Below are 17,056 nucleotides of genomic sequence, written 5' to 3'. Positions count from 1 at the left end.
ATAGATAAAAATGAATTTCAAAAGATTAGAGCTGTGAATTAAAAAATCAAATTTAAAAAACTGCTAGAAAAAAAACAGCAGACCATTTTTATGATTTTTAGAGGTAGGGAGGGATTTCTTAAAACACAAAAGGCAAAGAAAACACAAAGTGAAAAGACAAGCTAGAGAGCAGGATAAGATATCTGCAATGCAAGTAACAGACAAAGAATTAAAACAAGAATAACAACAAAAGGCAAATAACCTGACAGAGCAGTGGACAAAGGCAACAAAGAGGCAAATCACAGAAGAGAAACCCCAAACAGCCAATAAACATATGGAAACACCGAGGTACAAGGGAAATAAAAATAAAAATCAAGACAAGCTTGAGATATTGTTTCAAAGGTTGACAAAAACCTAAAGCCTGAGAACAACAAGATGGCGTGAAATGGGGAATTCCAACTCCATACTGCGAGTGTAAATTAAAAGAACCACTTGAAATACCACAACTACACTTTTGGGTACAAACCCCATGAACATTCTTGGTCATGTACAAGGAAGATAGGTATTACAACAGTAAAACACTTGGGAACTCTATATCCATCAGCAAAATAATGAGTAAATGAATTAAAGTATATTTGTACATTAAATCTCTCTACTGCAGTTAAAATGAACAAGTTAGTGGTACACATACTGTCATGTATATTCTCAATAACTTAAACATGGCATTTGCTAAAGTTTGGTACTGAATGGTTTTTATTTTTTAAGTGTATGTATGTATGTGTGTGTGTAAATAACAGTAACAGCAGCAACAATAAATGAAAAAATGAGTAACAGAACTAACATTTGAGCACTTATTATACAGAAGGCACACTTCTAACTGCATGTAGATGCCTAAAGACAGTCCTAGAAGACAGATTGTACTATTTCTATCTCACACGATTACTCTTTTATTTCTATGAGATTCCATTACTCACTCTACAGATGAGGAATTGGAAGTGCAAAGAGGTGAAGTTGATCAAAAGCTATAAAACTAGTAAATAATAAGAGTTAGATATGAAGTCAGGATTCCTGACCCAGACTTTATAGCTTAATAACTATGTCAGTTACTATACCATTTTCTATTCTTTTCAGAAATCCAACATTATTTCTGTAAGTTGGAAATAAAAAACACTTAGAGAACCTATGACTATAAAGAAATGAATACACACACACATTTTTGTATAGCTCAAACTGGTTCTCAAGATGCTAAAAGATTCTTAGGAATGTCTTGAAAATAGTGGTGTCCCAACTACTCAATTTACTAATTTACGTGTTTGAGGTCTGGTATTTTTCAGATCATTATTTCAGAGCCAAACATTATTTCTTTTATAGTCCTAAGATAATATATATTTGGAATCCTAGAAACCTTACATAAAGAAGCATATGATGTAATTCAATCATCTCATTCTCTATCATTAGAGGCAAAATTTGATTACTTAGTTTCAGGCCTGAAAACTCATATTTATTTAATATGAGCTATGAGTTTTATTTAATGAGAGTTTTTAATAAGCAATTCTATCAAGAAATGTAATAAAATTTCAATTATTCATTTTTTCTGGTCTCTCAATTATAGGTTGGTTTTTTAAAAGCCAGTAGCTAATATTTATACAATAAAAATTTAATTTTGTGTAGAATTATTTATACCACAAAATAAAAAAGGATATGGCATTTTCAGTCATCAAGTATTTACGAGAATTGACTATGTGCTAATCACACACTCCTTGTTTCCAGTAAAACTGGAACATTTCTTAAAAATGTCTTTTCTTCTCAATCTACACACTCCCATCCTCAATGCCATCATCTACTAACCTATAGACCATGCTTTGAAAAAATATTAAAAACATGTAAGAATTAAAGATTTTAAAATTAAAAAAAAAAAGAAAAGATGTTCTTGCATTTAGAGTTCACTGTCTATGAGGGGAAAGAGCCAAGTAAACGGAAGTAATCTATAATGCATAAGTACTTTAATAAAGTGAGCAAGTCACTTAACATTTCTAAGCCTCAAATGAGATAGATGTTTAAGAACTCTAAATTATAGAGGGAACTTGAATAAATCATCTCTAAGGTCCTCTCTAGATCTAAAATTCTATGATTATCCGATCTCTTTAAATTAAAAGGTAAATCACAAAATATTCAGTATGCAAAAAAGAAAAACTAAGACCAACTAAAAGATGAAGCTGTTTGTACAAATGCATTCTAATTTTTTTCAAAACTGTTAAACTCCCATTCTAAGTATCAGTAAAATTTTCACAGACACTGTATTTTTATCAACATCTTCCCCTCAAACCTGCAGACTTCTAAATAACCAACAAGCAACTATTTTGTGATAACAGAAGTAAAGTGCTTAAAAGCCCACGGCCTGGACTCACGAAAGTGATCTTTTAAAAGGAAGATGTTAACAGAAATGTGTGTATGACATTCTTACTACAATAAATTTGTTCATTAACTTCACTTCAAAATTTTAATGTTCAGGTTTTTCATGAAGAGTTAAAAAAAAACACAAAACAAAACAGCTAAGATTAGGTTTTTACACTGTTAAATATTCTGAAATTTAGAACAAGGTTTCCCTTACCTGATATGGACATGGAATGTGATATTCTCTGCAGCGTTCTTGTATCCACGTTGTTTCCCAGATGCTGCGGTAAGCTTGCTCATAAAAGTAGCATCCGATTACAACCAAGAGTGGTACGAGATACAGAATGCTGAAAACACCAATCCGGATCATAAACTTCACCAGTTTATCCTGGTTCTCCTTTTCTAATGGAATCTCAATTCGCACTCTGTTTAGGGATATAATGCCAGCTAAAAGGAGTGAAACCCCAACTACCACATACAGGCAGAGGGGTGCAAGAACAAAATACCTCAAGGCATCAACATCGTAGAGGCCAACAAAACACACGCCACTGATATTGTCACCTTCAATTTTATTCATCGCTAAAAGGATGATGGTCAGAGTTCCAGGGATGCCCCACGCACTGGCGTGAAACAGCAAGGCTTTCTTCTCAATAGCTTCACTACCCCACTTTGGCACAGCTGCCAAGAACCACGTAATGGTAAGAATCACCCACCAAACGCTGCCAGCCATAGTAAAAAAATAGAGTACCATAAAAAGCATGGTACAGGCTTTGTTATGAGATCCTTGGGTCACTGTGGAAGCCTTATACTGTGCAGGGCTGGATGCATTGCAGGCAACTCGGTCCTCAAGCAAAAACCCAATAAAGAAAATTAATGACACCATCATGTAGCAGACGGCATAAAATATAATGGGTCTTTCAGGATAACGGAATCTTGTCACATCAATCAAAAAAGTTAAAAAAGTAAACAACGTGGCAGAGAGGCAAATGATTGAAATCAATCCTATGAAATACCGAGCAAATGAAAGCTCTTCTCTCCTAAAGTACATATTTGGACAAGGAGGTGAACAATCACGCACGTGCAAAAAGGAATAGCCAAGATCAGGATCGATTTTCAACTCTCGGGGACACCAAAAGCCATAGTCCCTCTGCACTGCCACTGAGGCTCCTTCAGTAGGATCGCCAGCTAAATTCAGGTCCACCAGCCGAGGATACGGCTCATCACAATCTGGGAACCTAAAAACACAAGACAAGAATCATTTACTTACTGGGAACCTAATGATTTGGATTTCCACATTTAGCAGTTGTGGCTTATTTATGCTTATGTCCTTGGGGAACATTACGATATGTCGAAGAAATAATGCAAATATCTTGCTTGTGGGTCATACAACGAGTTGGCAAAAAAATGAAAAATGTATACTTAATTTTGTTTTGGCTTCAAAAATATCACTCTTCTTGGGGCTGGTGCATGGGGATGACCCAGAAAGATGTTATGGGGAGGGAGGTGGGAGGGGGGTTCATGTTTGAGAATGCATGTAAGAATTAAAGATTTTAAAATTTAAATAAATAAATAAATAAATAAAAGGAAAAAAAATAAAAAATAATAATTAAAAAAAAAAAACAAAAACAAAAACAAAAATATCACTCTTTATTAAAACAGGCATAGCCATTAATAAACAGTGTAATTAATCCTATTTATTTAGGACACATAGTTTACAGTAAGATTTCAAACTATAAACAAGTATACATATATAAAATAAACATACATAAATAAAAAGCACCAGTAGAATAGTAGCTAAAAGTTATTTTTTTTAATGTTTAATTACAAGATAGTCCTCAATTTACCCTAGACTCAAATAGAACTTTCTTAAAAATAAGAGGTAAAAATCTTCCCTAGGAGAACAAGATGGCGGAGGAGTCGGTGGACGTGGAGTACATCTCTCTCCAAGGATACGTCAGGAATACACCTTCAGACACGGAAGTGCATGCAGAACACCAGCTAACAGTGGACAAGAGTACCTGACCAGTGGAAAAGAATATATAGACCCACACAAAACTCGGTAGGATGAAGGAACTACGGGGAAAACAGGAGTGTCAGTAGGCCTGGACCTGTCCTCGGCCGGTGGGGGGACGAAGCAGGGGTCCAATCCCCACGTAGGGGCAACTGTCTGAGTCAGAGGAGAAACATTTAAGGCTGAGAGTGAAACAGCTGATCTGTGGCAGCCTAAATGGAATGAGAATCAGACAGTCCTTGCAGCAGCCATACATACCCCGGGGAAGGAATGCTGGTCCCCTGGAAGGCGCAGCAGCTGGGAGGTGGAGTTTAGGGATTGTGGAGCAATCCTAGGGTGAAAGCTGCTGTTGACTGCAGAGAGATGGATTAAGGGGATGTGAGGGAGAAGAGACAGACTGAGGGGATATGAGGGAGGAGATCGTGGTGGGAAATGCCTGTGGAGGAAAGCTAGGCAGCCACGGAAGCAAGGCAATATTGCTGAGTCACGGGTAGGGGCTGCAGCCATCACCATAGCCTCTCTCTCCCCACACGCCAGCATCAGCAGCTGAACAATAGAGAGGCTGGCCCATCAAACGCCCGACACACTGAACTACAGAGTAGGACCCCACTCAGGGTGCCACTTTAAGTGCCAGAGGTGCCAACTTACAGACTAGGATCCCAGCCAGGGGGCCCCCTCTATGTGCCTGACACACCGAACAACAGAGAAGGACCCCAGGCAAGGTAGCCCTCTAAGTGCCTGAACAGGTGGAGCTACAGAGACAGACTGGCCAAAGAGGCTTTTTGATCGCCAGCTATAAGAGGCTCGAAAAAAGACTCTGATAGGGACATAACTCCTGCAGCGGAGGCAGTCCGTGTCCTTGCAAACTTGGTGCTGCCAGGGTCCCTGCAAGCCAAGCAGCTGCGCCACCTTCACGCTCAATTCTCACTGGGGCAGAGCTGCCACAGGCAAAAAAAGTCTAGCATCTACGCCCACAGGGTCACTTCGGTCATGTCCAACTCTTTGCTGCCCTGTAGACTGTGGCCTGCCAGGCTTCTCTGTCAGGGAGTGGGGCTCCCGAGGCAAGAACACTGGAGTATACTGGCCAATACTGGTTGCCATACCCTTCTAGAGCACTGTATTTCCTGCTGCCCTAGCCACCAACTCCCCTGAGTACCTGGAGCTGCCAGAACCCCAGCAACCCAAGCAGCTGCACCACCTCCACACCTGGCCCTCAAGGGGGCAAACCCAAATCCTCCAGGGCAGCCGCAGGAGCAAACCCCAGTGGAGGACCCACATGTATAGGTGGAAATAAAACCACAGCTGAAACCCAGTGGCAGTGTGGCTAAGGAAGAAGACCTAAAACCTTACCACCAGCTGTACAAGCTGCAGGTTAAATCCACACGATCAACTAGGCAGACTCTGTGTCTATGGAATGTATAAAAGGCCACTGAGAGCTCCCACAAAAGAAAACTCACTAGTTCTGATAGCTGTGGACACTGGAGGCAAGAACATACAGGAGCAGGACCAGATTAGGATCTGAGGTGCTCACACAGCAGGTCCAGAGATCAGCACAGTGTTGGAGGGCATCCTAGGGAGGTAACGTGGACTATGACTCCCAGCGAGGGAAAGGACGCTGGCAGCAATGACTCAAGAAATACATTTATTATTCTAATTTTTTGACATGTTCTGTAGATTCTTTTGGATTTTTTTTCCTCCCCCACCCCCTTTATTCCCCTCTGTTGTAGCTGTCGATTTTACTGGCACTATGAAATCAATTAAGCTTTTGAGCTTTATTTTTTCCTTAGTTACATTTTTTATTGTTGTTACAAACCTCTGCCTCTGCATTGGGCTTTTGCACTTCTGTGGAGTTTTCCTTTTTTCTTTTCTCTTTTTTTAATTTTAATTTTTAATTTTTTAAACTTATTTTTATTTTTTCTACATTTATTCCTTTGTTTGCTTTTCCTACGGTTCCTTTCCCCTTGCAGTTAATCTTTAACATATATAAATATTCTTTATCTACCTCTATCTGACTTTGCATATCTATTCTTTCTTTTGTATCTTTCTTTCCTTTCCTCTCAACATATTTGTTAGTTTTATTTTCAATGTTTTATTCCCCAGTTGGCACCTTGCTTTAGTTTTGTTTTCCAGTTTGTGCTTTGGCTAGTTTTGTTCTGGTAGATATAATTTTTGGTTTCTTTTGTTCACTGGGTCAATCTATTGTACTTTATTTTTGTTGGACTTTTCTGATTTTGCCTATGGGTGTATATGTGTATATTCAGTCACACTTTTTAATGTTGTTATAAATCTCTGCCTCTACATTGGGCTTTTGCAGTTCCTTGGAGTTTTCCTTTTTTCTTCCTTTTTTTTCTTTTCTTTTTATAATTTTAATTTTTTAAAACTTATTGTATTTTTGTACATTTAGCCCTTTCTTCACCTTTCCTGTTTTTTTCCCTTGCAGTTAATTTTCAATGTTATAAAATCTCTATTTAAATTTGCATATCCATTATTTCTTTTCTTTCCTTCCTTTCCTCTCAACATATTTGTTAGTTTTGCTTTTACTGCTTTATTCCCCACTTGGCACCTTGCTTTAGTTTTGTTTTCCAGTTTGTGCTTTAGTTAGTTTTGTTCTTAACTGGTAAATATAACTTTTGATTTCCTTTGTTTGCTGGATCAATCTACTGTATTTTTGTTGGATTGTTTTGACTTTGCTCGTGGGTGTATATGTATATGTGAATATTCCATTATTTTAATTATTATTTGCCTGATTTTGTAACTGCCATTTGTCTGGGATTCATCTTTGGTTTCTCATTTTTGGATATTTGTTTTAATCTCACTTAATGCCATAACAAACCACTTGTGGAATCTTTGTTTCTGACCAGAGATCAAGCCCTGAACCTCTGGAGTGGGAGCACTGACTCCAAGACCCTAGACCACCAGAGAACCAACCCTAGGGAGTATCAAACAGTGAGAACTCACACAAAGGAAACCACCTGAACACAAGACCCAGTGTCACCCAACCACCAGTAGCATCCTGTGCAGGACGCCTCATCTAAGCAACAAACAGAACAAAAATACGAATTCAATCAGCAGCAGATAGGATTACCACCTCACTCAGCCTTACCCATCAGAGGAAAAACAAACAAACAAAAACTCAGCACAAATCTCACTCTACACGAAGCTTACGGAAACCACTGGACCAGCCTTCAGTTCAGTTCAGCCGCTCAGTTGTGTCTGACTCTTTGCGACCCCATGAATTGCAGCACGCCAGGCCTCCCTGTTCATTACCAACTCCCAGAGTTCACTGAAACGCATGTCCATTGAGTCAGTGATGCCATCCAGACAGTTCATCCTCGGTCGTCCCCTTCTCCTCCTGCCCCCAATCCCTCCCAGCATCAGGGTCTTTTCCAATGAGTCAACTCTTCACATGAAGTGGCCAAAGTATTGGAGTTTCAGCTTTAGCATCAGTCCTTTGGAGGGCAGAAACCAAAAGAAAGAATTCAACCTTCTTCAAGGAAAGAATTCCAACTTTGCTTGAAGCCTGGGAAATGGAGACTCCAAACACAACAAGTTAAAAAAATTATGAAAAGGCAGAGTAATACTACACAAATGAAGAAGCAAACTAGAAACAGAATTTCAAATAAATAAAGAGGAAATAGACAAACTACCTGAAACACAATTCAGAACAATGATAGTAAAGATAATCAAAAACCTTGAAAACAAAATGGAGAAAATGCAAGAATCAATTAACAGAGACCTAGAAGAATTAAAAGAATGAGAAGAACTGAGGATAGTCTCAGAGACCTCTGGGCCAGAAGCAAATGCACCAACATTCAAATTACAGGAGCCCCAGAAGAATAAGAGAAAAAGAAAGGGTATGAGAAAATTTTTGAAGAGATTATAGATGAAACCTTCCCCAACGTAGAAAAGGAAATAGTCAATCAAGTCCAAGAGGCTCAAAGAGTCCCATACAGGATAAATGCAAGGAGAAACACGCCAAGACACACTAATCAAACTAACAAAGACTAAACACAAAGAAAGAATATTAAAAGCGGCAAGGGAGAAGCAACAAGTAACATACAAGGGAAACCCCACACATTTAACAGCTGATCTTCCAGCAGAAACTCTGCAAGCCAGAAGGGAATGGCATGATATATTTAAAGTACTGAAAGGGAAAAATCTACAGCCAAGATTACTGTACCTGGCAAGGATCTCACTCAAAATTGATGGAGAAATAGAAAGCTTTTCAGACAAGCAAGTTAAGAGAATTCAGTACCACCAAACCAGCTTTACAACAAATGTTAAAGGGACTTACACACTCAAGAAATGTAACAGAAGAAAAAAGATCGAAAAAATCAACCCCAAACAAAGAAGAAAATGGCAATAGGAACATATGTATCAATAATTACTTTAAATGTAGATGGATTAAATGCTCCAACCAAAAGACACAGACTGGCTGAATGGATACAAAAGCAAGACCCATATATATGCTTGTCTACTAGAAATCCACTTCAGACCTAAAGACATATATAGACTGAAAGTGAGAGGATGGAAAAATATATTGCATGCAAATGAGAAGTAAAAGAAAGCTGAAGTAGCAATTGTCATATCAGACAAAGTAGACCTTAAAATAAAGAAAATTACAAGAGATAAGGAAGGACACTACATAGTATTAGATCAAGGGATCAGTCCAAGAAGAAGACATAACAATTATAAATATCTGTGCATCCAACATAGGAGCACCTCAATACATAAGACAAACACTAACAGACATAAAAAGAGAAATTGACAGTAACACAATAATAGTAGGAAACTTTAACACCCCACTCACACCAATGGACAGATCATCAAAGCAGAAAATTAATAAGGAAACACAAGTCTTAAATGACACATTAGATGAGATGGATCTCATTGATATCTTCAGGACATTCCATCCAAATGCAGAAGAATACACCTTCTCAAGGGTACATGGAACATTCTCCAGGCTACACCACATCTTCTGTCACAAATCAAACCTCAGTAAATTTAAGAAAACTGAAATCGTGTCAGGCATCTTCTCCGACCACAAAGCTATGAGACTAGGTATCAATGACAAGAAAAAAACTGTAAGAAACACAAACACATGGAGATTAAACAACATGTTTCTAAATAACCAACAGGTTACTGAAGAAGTTAAAAGGGAAATTAAAAAATTCCTAGAAACAAATGACAATGAAAACACGACAACTCAAAACCTTTGGGAGACAGCAAAAGCAGCTCTACGAGGGAAGTTTATGACAATACAACCCTACCTCAAGAAACAAGAAAAACATGGAATAGACGACCTAACTTTACACCCAAAACAACTGAAGAAAAAAGAACAAAAAACCCCAAAATTAGTAGAAGGAAAGAAATCATAAAGATCTGAGCAGAAATAAATGAAAAAGAAATGAAAGAAACAATAGTAAAGATTAATAAAACTAAAAGCTGGTTCTTTGAGAAGATAAACAAAATTGACAAACCTTTTGCCAGACTCATCAAGAAAGAAAGAGAAGAATCAAATCAACAAAATTAGAAATGAAAAGGAGAGGTTAAAACAGACAATGCAGAAATACAAACAATTATGAGACTATTACGAATAACTATATGGCAATAAAATGGATAACCTGCAAGAAATTGACAGATTCTTAGAAAAGTTCAATCTTCCAAGACTGAACCAGGAAGAAATAGAAATTATGAACAACCCAATTGCAAGCACTGAAATTGAACCTGTGATCAAAGATCTCCCAAAAAAACAAAAGCCCAGGACCAGACGGCTTCAAAGGAGAATTCTATCAATTATTTCAGTTCAGTTCCGTTCAGTCCAGTAGCTCAGTCGTGTCAGACTCTTTGTGACCCTATGAATCTCAGCACGCCAGGCCTCCCTGTCCATCACCAACTCCTGGAGTTCACACAAACTCATGTCCATCGAGTCAGTGATGCCATCCAGCCATCTCATCCTCTGTTGTGCCCTTCTCCTCCTGCCTCCAATCCCTCCCATCATCAGGGTCTTTTCCAATGAGTCAACTCTTCACATGAGGTGGCCAAAGTACTGGAGTTTCAGCCTCAGCATCAGTCCTTCCAATGAACACCCAGGAATGATCTCCTTTAGGATGGACTGGTTGGATCTCCTTGCAGTCCTAGGGACTCTCAAGAGTCTTCTCCAACACCACAGTTCAGAAGCATCAATTCTTCTGCACTCAGCTTTCTTCACAGTCCAACTCTCACATCCATACATGACCACAGGAAAAACCATAGCCTTGACTAGACAGACCTTTGTTGGCAAAGTAATGTCTCTGCTTTTGAATATGCTATCTAGGTTGGTCATAACTTTCCTTCCAAGGAGTAAGTGTCTTTTCATTTCATGGCTGCAGTCACCATCTGCAGTGGTTTTGGAGCCCCAAAAAATAAAGTCTGACACTGTTTCCACTATTTCCAATGAATTGATGGGACCAGATGCCACGATCTTCGTTTTCTGAATGTTGAGCTTTAAGCCAACTTTTTCACTCTCCTCTTTCTTTCACTTTCATCAAGAGGCTTTTTAGTTCCTCTTCACTTTCTGCCATAAGGGTGGTGTCATCTGAATATCTGAGGTTATTGATATTTCTCCCAGCAATTCTGATTCCAGCTTGTGCTTCTTCCAGCCCAGTGTTTCTCATGATGAACATCTAATGCCTAGCCTTCTAAAACGCTTTCAAAAAATTGCAGAGGAAGGAACAGTTCCAAACTCATTCTACAAGGCCACCATCAACCTGATACCAAAATCAGACAAAGACAACACAAAAAAAGAAAACTACAGGCCAATCTCACTGATGAACATAGATGCAAAAAATCCTCAACAAAATTTTAGCGAACAGAACTCAGCAACACATCAAAAAGCTCATACACCATGATCAAGTTGGGTTCATACCAGGAATGCAAGGATTCTTCAATATATGCAAATCAATCAATGTGATATACCATATTAACAAATTGAAAAAAAGATCATATCATCTCAGTGGATGCAGAAAAAGCCTTTGACAAAATTTAGCACCCATTTATGATTAAAACTCTTCAAAAAATGGGCACAGAAGGAACCTTCCTCAACATAGTAAAGGGCATATATGATAAGCCTACAGCAAACATTATTCTCAATGGTGAAAAACTAAAAGCATGCCCCCTAAGATTTCACCACTATATTCAACATAGTTCTGGAAGCCCTAACTATAGCAATCAGAGAAGGAAAAAAACAAAAGGAATTCAGATCAGAAAAGAAGTAAAGCTCTCACTGTTAGCAGATGACATGATACTGTACATAGAAAACCCTAAAGACAGTATCAGAAAATGAGTAGAGCTAATCAGTGAATTTAGCAAAGTTGCAGGATACAAAATCAATACACAGAAATCACTGTCATTTCTATAAACTAGCAATGAAAAATCATAAAGAGAAATTAAGGAATCAATCCCATTCACCACTGCAACAAAAAAAAATAAATATCTAGGAATAAACTTACCTAAGGAGACAAAAGAACTGTACACAGAAAATTACAAGACACTGATGAAAGAAATCAAAGATGACATAAACAGATGGAGAGATATTCCATGTTTCTGGGTAGGAAGCATCAAAATTGTGAAAATGACTATACTACCAAATGCAATCTACAGATTCAATGTGATCTCTATCAAATTACCAATGGCATTTTTCACAGAACTAGAACAAAAAAATTCACAATTCATATGGAAACCCAAAAGATCCCAAATAGTCAAAGCAGTCTTGAGAAAGAATGGAACTGGAAGAAGCAACCTTCCTGACTTCAGATTATACTACAAAGCTACAGTCATCAATATAGTATGGTACTGGCACAAAAACAGAAATATAGACCAACAGAACAAGATAGAAAGCCCAGAAATAAACCCATGTACCTATGAGTACCTTATTTTTGACAAAGGAGGCAAGAATTTACAATGGGGCAAAGATAGGCTCTTCCATAAATGGTGCTGGGAAAACTGGACAGCTACATGTGAAAGAGTGAAATTAGAACACTTCCTAACACCTACACAAAGATAAACTCAAAATGGATTAAAGACCTAAATGTAAGACCAGAAACTATTAAAATTCTTAGAGGAAAACAGGCAGAACACTCGATGACATAAAGCAAGATCCTCTTATTACCCACCTCCTACAGTAATGGAAATAAAAACAAAGTAAACAAGTGGGACCTGATTAAAGTGAAAGCTTTTGCACAGCAAAGGAAACAATAAGCAAGGTGAAAAGACAGCCCTCAGAATGGGAGAAAATAATAGCAAATGAAACCAGCACTTTCTGTCATTCGACTTTGCAACGTATCTAAAATCTGACCACTTTCCACGTCCTCCATGGCATTCACCCAGTTTGAGCTATTAGTACCTCATCCTTGGATTTCTGGAGTGGCTTCTAGTTCATCTCCATTTGTACATAAGAACCAGAGTGATCCTTTAAAGACATGCCACCCCTGTGCTCATGATCATGTCTCTTCAGCTCAAAATCTTCTAACTCACTCAGAATCAAATCCAAATTCCAAAAGGAGCTCTAAAGACATTCCCCAACCCCAGTGCTTTCTGATCGTATTTCCTTCCCTTCTCCCTTACTCACATGGCTCTAGCCTCTGTGGCGTCCCTGCTGTTGTGTGAATATAACCAGCACGCGTCCACTTCAGAGGCTCTGCACGTGTTGCTCTGCTTCTTCTGCCTGGACTGATCTTCCCTGGATATCTGTATCATTTGTTTTCTCATTCCATTCACGTCCCTGTTCCACTGTCTCCTGATTAAAAAGGACTTCCCTCATGTCTCCACAGTATATCATGTCACCTAGCTCTATTCTTTCTTACTGGCATTCACTGCTATCTGACATTATCTATTTATTTATATCCTACCATTACAACCATCACTAGAACTGCGGATCCATAAGAACAGACCATGTTTTGTTCACTACTCATCTTCACTATCTGGAATAGTGTCTAGCACATGGAAGACATCCAATTAATATTTGCTGAATGGATGACTGTTGACTAAATATTTGCTGAATTGATAACTGTTGACTAAACATATTCATATAGCCCTTACCCAAGTTAACAGCTTCCCTGGTGGCTCAACTGGTTAAGAACCTGCCTGCTAATGCAGGAGACTCAAGAAACATGGGTTTGATCCTGGGGTCACAAAGATCCCCTGGAGAAGGAAATGGCAACCCATTCCAATATTCTTGCCTGGAAAATTCCATGGACAGAGGAGCCTGGTGTACTATATATATAGTCCATGGGGTCTCAATGAGTTGTACATGACTAAGAGCTCACCACACATACAAGTTAATTAGAAAGATGACTAGAAGGAGTATGGAAGACATTTGAGCTGTACAAAATTGAGAGCAGAGAAATCTGATGAAACATAACTAAAACCAGATAAGGCAGTGAGAGTGAGACAGCTACGAAATTAGTTAAATAAAAGCAACAGAATCTACAACTGACTGGATGTGGGAGCTTTAGGTCAATGAAGGAGGAATATGCCTTCCAGGAATTTAAAAGAAAAATGAGCAAGGAGTAAAGTCAATTTTAGATATGTTGAAGTTGAGGTACTTGAGACAAATTCAGGTTAGGATATCCAATGGCTGCTTGTTACACAGATTTGGAATTTACCAGAAAGATGCCAAGGCTATAGATTTGGATTTAGGAGTCATCAGCATGTGAGTAACAGTTAAAATCAGTGAGATGAAATTGTCCAGGGGAAGCATGTAGAATCAAAAAGAACAGAAAAAGACTGCTAAGAAGCACCAGGAAGAAGACGATGCAAGAAAGGAAACTGAGAAGGACTGGTCTGAGATGTAGCAGACCACAACAGTTTGCACAAAATGCCAAAGTGATTTTCAGGAAAGGAGGACAGACTGAGGTTGAGGGGAGTAAGGGTCAAATATGGAATAAACATGAAATGAAATATAGGTTTGAAGTGAGTGACATAGATTTGGCATAAGTGCTGAGGAGAATGAATAGAAACTTTCCTGTTGACCACATTGGAAATTGACTAAAGACAAAGAGCAAATACAGCAGCTATGGTTTAAAATGTCTATCAACAGGAGAACAGATAAGCAAAATACAGTAATCTATACAATGGAAGACAAGAAAAAGGAAAGAACTATTAATGAACACACAAACACTGAGTCTTGAAAATAGAGCAAGAAAGAGCAATCTTAACTCAAGCAAAATAAGATTTATACAACATATGACTTTATTTGTATGAAGTGCTGGAATGTACAAAGTAATTATCTAGGAAGGATGCTAAACAGTAGTTGCTTCCAAAGGATGGTATAGACATGGACTGACTAGCAAGGTACATGAAAGCGTGAGGTAATGGTAATGATCTGTTCTATATCCTTCTAAGGATTTGGCTTTCTAAGCTGCAGGTTTTTGTTAAAACTCAGGTGCTATCTTTCAGTTCAGTTCAGTTGCTAAGTCGTGTCCGACTCTTTGTGACCCCATGAACTGCAGCATGCCAGGCCTCCCTGTCCATCACCAACTCCCAGAGTTCACTCAGACTCATGTCCATCGAGTCTGTGATGCCATCCATCCATCTCATCCTCTGCCATCCCCTTCTCCTCCTGCCTCCAATCCCTCCCAGCATCAGAGTCTTTTCCAATGAGTCAACTCTTCGCATGAGGTGGCCAAAGTATTGGAGTTTCAGCTTTAGCATCAATTCTTCCAAACAACACCCAGGGCTGATCTCCTTTAGAATAAACTGGTTGGATCTCCTTGCAGTTCAAGGGATTCTCAAGAGTCTTCTTCAACACCACAGTTAAAAAGCATCAATTCTTCGGCAATCAGCCTTCTTCACAGTCCAACTCTCACATCCATACATGACCACAGGTAAAACCATAGCCCTGACTAGACGGACCTTTGTTGACAAAGTAATGTCTCTGCTTTTCAACATGCTATCTAGGTTGGTCATAACTTTCTTTCCAAGAAGTAAGCGTATTTTAATTTCATGGCTGCAGTCACCATCTGCAGCAATTTTGGAGCCCCCCAAAATAAAGTCTGACACTGTTTCCACTGTTTCCCCATCTACTTCCCATGAAGTGATCGGACCAGATGCCATGATCTTCGTTTTCTCAATGTTGAGCTTTAACCCAACTTTTTCACTCTCCACTTTCACTTTCATCAAGAGGCTTTTTAGTTCTTCTTCACTTTCTGCCATAAGGGTGGTGTCATCTGCATATCTGAGGTTATTGATATTTCTCCCGGCAATCTTGATTCCAGCTTGTGCTTCTTGCAGCTCAGCGTTTCTCATGATGTACTCTGCATATAAGTTAAATAAGCAGGGTGACAATATACAGCCTTGACGTACTCCTTTTCCTATTTGGAACCAGTCTGTTGTTCCATGTCCAGTTCTAACTGTTGCTTCCTGACCTGCATAGAGGTTTCTCAAGAGGCAGTTCAGCTGGTCTGGTATTCCCATCTCTCTCAGAATTTTCCAGTTTATTGTGATCCACAAAGGCAAAGGCTTTGGCATAGTCAATAAAGCAGAAATAGATGTTTTTCTGGAACGCTCTTGCTTTTTCCATGATCCAGAGGATGTTGGCAATTTGATCTCTGGTTCTTCTGCCTTTCCTAAAACCAGCTTGAACATCAGGAAGTTCACGGTTCACATATTGCTGAAGCCTGGCTTGGAGAATTTTGAGCATTACTTTACTAGCATATGAGATGAGTGCAATTGTGTGGTAGTTTAAGCATTCTTTGGCATTGCCTTTCTTTGGGATTGGAATAAAAACTGACCTTTCCCAGTCCTGTGGCCACTGCTGAGTTTTCCAAATTTGCTGGCACACTGAGTGCAGCACTTTCACAGCAGCATCTTTCAGGATTTGAAATAGCTCAAGTGGAATTCCATCACCTCCACTAGCTTTGTTCATAGTGATGCTTTCTAAGGCCCACTTGACTTCACATTCCAGCATGTCTGGCTCTAGGTGAGTAGTCACACCATCGTGATTATCTTGGTCATAAAGATCTTTCTTGTACAGTTCTTCTGTGTATTCTTGCCATCTCTTCTTAAAATCTTCTGCTTCTGTTAGGTCCATACCATTTCTGTCCTTTATCGAGCCCATCTTTGCATGAAACATTCCCTTGGTATCTCTAATTTTCTTGAAGAGATCTCTAGTCTTTCCCATTCTGTTGTTTTCCTCTATTTCTTTGCATTGATTGCTGAGGAAGGCTTTCTTATCTCTTCTTGCTATCCTTTGGAACTCTGCATTCAGATGCTTATAAATTTACTTTTCTCCTTTGCTTTTCGCCTCTCCTTTTCACAGCTATTTGTAAGGCCTCCTCAGACAGCCATTTTGCTTTTTTGCATTTCTTTTCCATGGGGATGGTCTTGATCCCTGTCTCCTGTACAATGTCATGAACCTCAGTCCATAGTTCATCCAGCACTGTATATATCAGATCTAGTCCCTTCAATCTATTTCTCACTTCCACTGTATAATCATAAGGGATTTGATTTAGGTCATTCCTGAATGGTCTAGTGGCTTTCCCTACTTTCTTCAATTTAAGTCTGAATTTGGCAATAAGGAGCTCATGATCTGAGCCACAGTCAGCTCCTGGTCTTCTTTTTGCTGACTGTATAGAGCTTCTGCATCTTTGGCTGCAAAGAATATAATCAATCTGATTTCAGTGTTGACCATCT

At 38.9% G+C, this 17,056-nt stretch overlaps 1 protein-coding gene across 1 annotated transcript in view; it reads right to left on the bottom strand.

The window, feature by feature from the left end:
* The window catches only part of FZD3 (frizzled class receptor 3), a 94,327-nt gene that overhangs the window by 41,119 nt on the left and 36,152 nt on the right, over positions 1-17,056 (bottom strand). Inside the window, exon 4 of the mRNA XM_069576702.1 lies at positions 2,591-3,608. Coding sequence (XP_069432803.1) covers positions 2,591-3,608 — 1,018 coding nt within the window. The remainder of the gene's footprint in view (positions 1-2,590; positions 3,609-17,056) is intronic.

The sequence above is a fragment of the Ovis canadensis genome, chromosome 2 (genome assembly GCF_042477335.2).
Source record: "Ovis canadensis isolate MfBH-ARS-UI-01 breed Bighorn chromosome 2, ARS-UI_OviCan_v2, whole genome shotgun sequence".
NCBI classification, from domain to species: Eukaryota; Metazoa; Chordata; class Mammalia; order Artiodactyla; family Bovidae; genus Ovis; species Ovis canadensis.
This window is presented reverse-complemented; position numbering and strand designations above follow the sequence as displayed.